General features: G+C 27.7%; 1 protein-coding gene across 1 annotated transcript in view; it reads right to left on the reverse strand.

Moving 5' to 3' along the window:
* Positions 1-3,047: 3,047 nt before the first annotated feature.
* The window catches only part of LOC101239857 (protein phosphatase 1 regulatory inhibitor subunit 16B), a 51,121-nt gene continuing 45,526 nt past the window's right edge, over positions 3,048-8,642 (reverse strand). Inside the window, exons 9-11 of the mRNA XM_065820370.1 lie at positions 4,131-4,245; positions 3,499-3,727; positions 3,048-3,353 (exon numbers count right to left, since the gene is read on the reverse strand). Coding sequence (XP_065676442.1) covers positions 3,172-3,353; positions 3,499-3,727; positions 4,131-4,245 — 526 coding nt within the window. The 3' untranslated portion in view covers positions 3,048-3,171. The remainder of the gene's footprint in view (positions 3,354-3,498; positions 3,728-4,130; positions 4,246-8,642) is intronic.

Genomic DNA, 8,642 nt, shown 5'->3' on the forward strand with positions numbered 1-8,642 from the left:
TTACGTTTTTGTCCAAAAAACGCATAAATCTCAATATCTCCCATGCGCATGCGCGAATCCTGACAATACTACAGTGAATGATGAAATGGTCAATGAGGAAGTTCTGAATAATTTTTGTCACTTTCTGATGAAAGGCTCTAAAGATAAACGCAGTTCGTCAACTTACCCCTGCGGCCAACTAGCCCCGGTCTCCCCTACACGCTTTAAGTAACATAAACTAATTAAGATGCTAGTATCAATAAATAAAGCTCCATAAAAATAATTCGACTCCATCAAATCGAATTCTTATTATAGTAGCCAATAGTATTGTTTGTTTTTATTTGTATGTAAATACATGTTCATTGAATTATTCAAAAAAAAAAAAAAACTTGTGTTTTTACAATTCTTTTTGATTGCATGACCTCTTCTTTTCACACACTTAAAAATAGTGCAATATAAATAGTTGCTTGTTTCTGTAAAAGCAAATCTTAAATCATAAATTCTTTTATAGTAAAGAAAAAAAATGTGAAAATTATTATTCTCCATAATTCCACACTTGTGAAATATAGACATATCACTAATACTACACCGATTTAAAATTTGATACATCCTTATGCGTTTTTTACAGATAACTATCAAGACTTTGTTCAACCCTCGCACTCCTTGAGCTAAGATATGATAGTTGAGAACTTGCTGGTCCAAGAAAGTTATAAAAGTAGAAAATTGAGATTCATTAAAGCGATAAAATCATATTTTTAATGTTCATTATAAATAAATTTATAATGTTCAATAAAAGACAAAATGATACTGAAAATCAACAATAAAATCATGGCTGTTTCCAGTATTAAAATCAACAATGCTGCATTTATATCAGAACTAATGAAGAGTTTACAAATTTTTTTTGTAATAATCATTATACATATTATTTGCATCTATATTAATATTATTTTCATTCTTTTTGACAAGAAAATCTACAAGATGTAAACTTTTTGTTTAAATATATAATTTCGAAAGCTTCATCTTTCGTTTATCTTTTTTTCCAAGTTTGTCGTCAAAATTCTTCCTATCTTTTTTAAAATTACATTAGCTGGCAAACGTTTAAGGTAGCTAGAATCAGATGAGAATAAATCCTAATAAGATTTTTTTTATTGAACTTTTATACGCTATTTCTTCTGAATTGATTTAAGATTCAGAATTGATATCAAGTTTAGCATTTTGTGTCGTTTGTCCACATCTCGATCCCAAAAGCTTTGCAAAAAGTTTATTAAATTTATTTTTAGAACCGCTAGGTACCCTATTAAATATATACATTAACATTAAATATATACATCAACTATTAAACATATACATTAACATATAATATTAACATTATATCTTGAATAAATCATTATAAAATTATTTTTATTACTATGCTTAATTGCCATTAAAATATCTAAATGTTGTTTTTTATATTTTAAATAATTGTTATTATATTATATAGTTTAAAGCATAGCTATAAATTTTTTTTAATTGTTTTAGATATGTTAAACTTCTTATTTTATTTTTATCGCATATATTTATTGTACATATAAGTATTGTACTGTTTTTTTTTTTCATTGATTAAGGTGTTAACTTAAAATAATTACTAATATGTAAACTATTAAAATTATTACTAATATGTAAACATTCCGTGAAATGTAAAGTCTATTTCAGAATACATTTGATTTGTAAATACATCAACTTACTATAAGAATATAGAAAGTTAAATATGCATACACATACACAGAATTATATAAAATCTGCATACACAGAATGAGGCAGAGTTTATACATGATTGTAGTTTTTAAAACGGCTAGTAAACTATTACATTAACTAGATGTTGTGAAAACCAAGTGGGCTAACCCATTTAGAGTAAATTATTGAGTTTTTAATGAATGACGGTATGTACTCTTTACACCTTTATTGTAACAATAACAACGTGTTGTTGCAAAGTAGAATAGAGATCAGAACTGCTGCCGTTTTGGACAGACAGATGGTTTACTTTGACTGCTGAGTCATGCAGGATATACTAGACTTTATGCTATTTTTAGACTGATATAATTAAATTTTGGCTCCGTCGTTTAGCCTATAGGGTGTGACATTATTCAATTAACAAAATTCAGTGAAAAATCTAAATCAAATTTTGTGGATTAGTTGACTAGGCTTCCAATTACCAAGAAGATCATGATCCGCAAAAGTTAAAATTTTACCGGTTCGCAATTCGCATTTTACCAAGTACGAAGTCAGCTTTTTTTACATCTTAAATAGAATTTTACAATAAGTATATACCAAAATAATATCAGCCAAAAGTTTGTAACAAGTTAGCAATAGTATAGAAATTCATTTAAGAACCAAAATTTTGTTATGAACTTAAAATCGATTAAAATTTAATACAGGGTCCGTCGTCAGAAATGTTCATACCTTTGGCACATATTTAATAATTACTTCTTTTTAAAGCGAGTGGGTAATAAATAACTTATAAATATTTATAGCATTTTATAGCAAAATTTTTTTTTTGTCTATCAAGTTCAAAAAAATAATTAAATACCAATAAATATCGATTTTTTTTTAAAAATCCTGATTACTCAGCCAAAAGCTTTAGTATTAACTTAACGTCAAAACAATTAGCCTATCCGCTATTAGCGCACATTTATAAAGTTTACAAAAAAATGTAAAAAACAAACGTGTAAAAATACGCAAAAAAAAATATTTGCGTATTTTTACGTAATGAAATAATCGTAATAAAAATGTTTGCAAGCGAAATGAAATAATCGTAATAAAAACGTTTACAAGTTTAAAAATCAAAATAGAGGAAAACATAAAAGCACCGATGAGAAAAATTAGGAGTTACATCTTAATACTGCTATAAAAATTGTTTGACACTAAAATCAAGTAAAATGATGAACAGCCAAAACAATTGGACTATTTTGGGCTAATAACAATTGAAGTAGAAAACTGTGATATATATATATATATATATATATATATATATATATATATATATATATATATATATATATATATAAACTAAAAAATTACTTAGTAGTATGAAAATTATAAACGATTGTTGAAAATTTATTCATTTATAAATATTTGATAATGATTTCTTTATTAAAAAATGGCGCAATTATGCTTGGTCTGCAGGATAGCTCAGTAGTAGTGTGAGTATAAAATTTATAAAACAATGCAGCATTTTTTTTTAACAGTGTCATCCGTGGATAGAGTTAATGTTTTAAGAGAATTACGTTTAACTGCAGTATTGTGACTAATATTGCTAGCTGTATCGGTTTCAAGATCTATTTCCTCTTGTGTTGTTAATGACTTTAAGTTCCCATTTTGTGTTGTAGAGTCTAATTCTAAAATTGATTAAATTTGAGGTTGATTAAATTTTACAAAAGCAACCCCAAAAATATTTGGTTTACAAAAAAAAAAAAAATAAAAAAAAAAAATAAAATTTTTTTTTTTTTAATTAATAATTAAAATAAAGTCTTTTGCTAAAACCTTTATTGGGCGAAGTTGCGTCAAAAGTGACTTCAATTGTGTCTGTGTTTACTTCAATACTAGGTTGAAACGAATCTGTAGGTTCCGGTGATAGTTTTTCTTCGGATCTCGAAATGTCTACATATTTATATTCTTCGGATCTTGAAATGTCTACATTACTCACAGTAGAGTCATTTAAAAGTTCTAAATTTTCAGGAAAGTTTTCTTCAACTTGCTCGTTGTCATCATCCTAACAAATTATATTTACCTCTAACATTACACTATTTTAACCTAAAATGAATATTTGACTTTTGCTGATGAATACATAAAAATATTACTGTGACAAATTTTAAGCAACTATTAAGAATTATTTGATTGTTTTATTTTATAATCTAAAAACCTCATATATCAGTAGTTGTATGGCAATAGGTTGTATTTCACTAAAACAGTTTGCAAAAGAGATATTTCAGCCAAATTTCGAACATTATACTATAATGCTCGAAATTAGAGCGAAATTTGGTTGAAATACCTCTTTTACAAACTTTGTTTTTGCTCGCCTGTAAAATTATGTTTTAGTGAGATACAATCTATTGCCATATAACTACCGATACAGTAATAGTATTATATATTGCAGCAAAGTTTAAAAACCTTACTGTTTTTATGACTACTTGTAAAAACTCAGAGTTTTGTCGAAATACACCTTCTTGTTTTGCATCATTCACGGATATTCGATGTTTTTCTACAATACTCGAACGACGAACCGAAAGTCTAAATAACAAAACAAAAAACTAATAATACCATAAATAACAATGATTAGAAAATCATAAAACCTAATCGTGACATTACTACATGTGACGGAAATAACCTATTGACAAAAAAGATTTTGTTTACAAAAAATACTTTGTTTTGCCAGTTAACAACTGAAAATAAATTTTAATGTGTTGTTTGTTTATTCTGTCTTGTGATCACAGGGTTTACAAAAATTTGTAAAAGTCTTTCCCCTGAATTTGGTCAATATATCCCTTTTTCCCCGGTGTTTTTTTCTTATAAATGTTTTTTTATGACTACCTAGTAAACATGCCTAATTTCCACGAGTTACATAAATTATGTTAAAAATTCTGATATTTCTAGGTTAGTTGTGAACTCTGGATCTAGAAGAAAGATTATTTTTTTTAAAATGGTTAAGCTAAATATCTTTTTGGAAACCATACATAAGTGTATGCTTCCTGGCTGCCAGAAAAACCAATCTGTGCTTTCAATTTCTCTACTTATTGTTTAATCATTTATTATCATTAGTCGTTGAATCTTTAATTAACAAACTTCAAATCATCTTGAGTCTAACAACTCTTTGAGACAATCAATACAAATTTCAATTGCTAAATTGCTAAATAAGAGAAAAATTTTCATTAACTTAGTAGTTTTATATATATATATATATATATATATATATATATATATATATATATATATATATATATATATATATATATATATATATATATATATATATATACACAAACACACAGACATACAGTGCTTTCAAAAAAAATAGGTGTAGTATAACTTTGTTGCTGAAATTTAAACCAACATAAAGTAAAAACTAAAGAAGATATTGAACAAATTTTTTTTTATTTGCGAGAAAAATCTTTTTGAAACAAATCTTGCATCTTGGATTATTAAAACATAAAATTGCATATAAAGTTGTTATCAAACATAATAAAAAAATTACCAATAAAAAAACTGCAATATATAAAAAATTAAAGCAACAAAAATAAATTCATCCATGCTTTTACTGTACGAGCTGTGTGAGTAGGCACCAAATCTTGAGGTTGCTGCCATTTTCTTTGATCAATCAGTATATCCACTGTTGGAACCAAGCAGTTCTCTAGCATTTCTATATATGTATGTTGGTTAATTTGACCTGTATAAATGTTATACAATCCTGCTCCTTTAAAATTAAAGCCCCAAATACCAACACTCACGCTGCCACTTTGCTACCTCAGTAAAACAAAGCGATTACTATACTTTGTTTATTTACTACTTTTAAGTTACTTTCATCACTAAAATTTGCTTTTTCTATTTACTGCTTTTAAGTTACTTTCATCACTAAAAATTACTTGCTTCCACTAGAGTATATCTGAAGCAATTCTCTGTAATTTTTTTAATTTTCTTGCTATTTCTATTTAATTGCTACTACTGATCATTGAGCCATCCTTCATACCTATTATTAGCCACATTATTGCTTCGCTTACTGCTTTTCGACCCATTTCTATGTATATTTACTTTTAGATCTTATTAAAATATTTAAAAAAGCTAAGAATATTATGAGTAAACTTTTCATCATAAGTAAATTTATCTAACATTTTATTGTCTAACTAACACAAATTAATAAAACAATTAAAAGTTAGATTGACAACAATTATAATAAAAGTTAGATTCAAAGAAATAATTTTCCTGTCGTTCAAAAAAAAATTCAGAAAAATCTTTAGGAGATATGGATGGGTTTTTACAATGTTTAAAAAAAGAAAATGAACACAATTTTTTACCGCGCCTCCCTTTTTTGAAAGCACTGTATATATATATATATATATATATATATATATATATATATATATATATATATATATATATATATATATATATATATATATATATATATATATATGTATATATATATATATATATATATATATATATATGTATATATATATATATATATGTATATATATATATATATATATATATATATATATATATATATATAATATATATATATATATATATATATATATATATATTGTACATACACACATTATACATACACACACAGGCACACACACACATACACCCAGACACACACAAACAGACACACAGACCCACACATACATATACACACACAGACAAATGTATAATAATATACAATCTAAACTATAAGATTTTTTTATAAAAATGTTTTAAAACTTGAAACATTTTTTTAAAAACGAACTTAAAGTAACTTCTATAGAATGATTGGATTTTTTGACTGGTTTGTATAAATTACTGTTTTTATACTTTTATCTGTGTGTGATTCTTAATTTAAGCTAGAGATTATCATAATAATTAATTTAATGAACTATGGCAAATTTTAGATAATGTTTATAGCTGATGAAAATTTTCTAGAGTCAAACAATTATTTACATTTTAATTTACTTTCAAAAAAAAAGTGTTAATTAGAAAAAATAAAAAAATCTATATTTTAATAATTTTGATTTTCTTAAACTGTAAAAATACTGTAATTAAAAAATGTAAAAAAACTGTTGAAAAAATTGTTAGTTAACTTTGTTTGAAAGACTTTTTGAATTTCTGAAACAATTTATGTAGAAAATATTTACAAACGTTTTGTAAAGTATTATTAATATTTTGTAAATATGCTATAGTTTTAAAATGAGATAAACAATTTATGTAAGGAATGAATATTTGTAAGGGAAATATTAAAAACTTATTATTTATATTAATTGACATTTCAAAGCATTTAATTTATTTGAAATGTTTCTTATATTAAAAAACTAATTTTTATTCTATTATATGATTGTTATTATATTATGATTTTACTAAAGAGTTTAACAAAATCTCACAGAAAGTCAAAGCCATTTGCACCCACAAAAATAACATCATAAGCAACTGCAAAGATAACCTTAGACTTTTTTATGACTTAGTTAACAAGGCCAAAAACTGCAAAAATCATATTAGAGCTCTCGAGAATGGAAACGGAGAGCTAACATCCGACAGAATTGAGATATGCAACTTGCTAAACGAACAGTTCTTATCTGCATATAGCAAGGATCTTCCTGGTGATGCTCCTGTTCTCCAACCATGCACCGATATGATTGACTCTATAAATGAAAAAAACTTCTCCCAAGCCGCTGTCTATTGCGTTTCTTCAAACTGAACAAAAACAAACCACCAGGTATTGATGAATTTCATCCTTCCATCCTTTCAGAAGCTCGTTCAATGTTAGCACTTCCTTTCTCTCTGGTCTTCACAAAGTCTTTCGTTACTGGAGATGTTCCTGCTTGGTGGAAACAAGCCAATGTCACACCCATTTTAAAAAAAGGCGGCAAGACAAAACCTGCTAACTACTGCCCAATCTCTCTCACCTCTGTTCCATGCAAGGTGATGGAACGTATAGTTCGTGACTCCATGCCCAAACATATGAGTGACCATAATCTGCTTGACAGTAATCAACAAAGTTTTGTTCTTCGCAGATCGCACATGACAAACCCAATCGAGACTTTCGACATTATATCTAACCCGCTTGAAACTTATCTTGAAATTATAATGATCCTTCTTGATTTTGCTAAAGCCTTTGATAAGGTTAGTCACTTGCTTCTACTTGTCAAACTCTGCGCATATGGCTTTGACACAAGTACATGTAGCTGGATAGCATCATTCCTAAACGGCCGTAATCAAAGAGTTGTACAAGGTGACTACATTTCTAATTGGTTAGATGTTCTCAGTGGAGTTTCTCAAGGTTCAATAGGACCCTCTCTCTTCATTATCTTCATCAACGATATGTCAAGCCTTACTCATCGCTGCTGTAAGCTATTTGATTCGTACAAGGTGACTACATTTCTGATTGGTTAGATGTCCTCCGTGGAGTTCCTCAAGGTTCAGTAATAGGACCCCTTCTCTTTATTATATCATCAATGACATGTTAAGCCTTACTCATCACTGTTGTAAGCTCTTTGCCGACAATACAAAACTAATAGCTGTTATCAAAGACACCTCTGACTACCAAATTCTCCAAGAAGACATTGATTGCCTAGTTAAATGGGCCCACACATGGAACATGAGTTTTAACGAAGACAAGTGTAAAGCCATGTTCTTTGACAAGAGAGTTAACAACCGCCTCAACACTGCATTTATTGACAATTTGCCTGGCTCGCACATGTTTACCATAACTGACTGCATCGGTAACTGCCACAGTCTTAGTGAGACCACCTCCGAGAGTGACCTTGGTTGATACCAAGGTCTCTCTCGTCAACAACCGACTTGTCAACAACCGACTCAAGTAGCAAGACCAAGTCACACACGCTGTAGCCAAACCAATACAGCACTAGGCATGTTAAAAAGAACATTCCTCTATTGGGACATTAACAGCATTCGTGTACTTTACATAACTTATG

Source organism: Hydra vulgaris, chromosome 15 (assembly GCF_038396675.1).
Source record: "Hydra vulgaris chromosome 15, alternate assembly HydraT2T_AEP".
Taxonomy (NCBI): Eukaryota; Metazoa; Cnidaria; class Hydrozoa; order Anthoathecata; family Hydridae; genus Hydra; species Hydra vulgaris.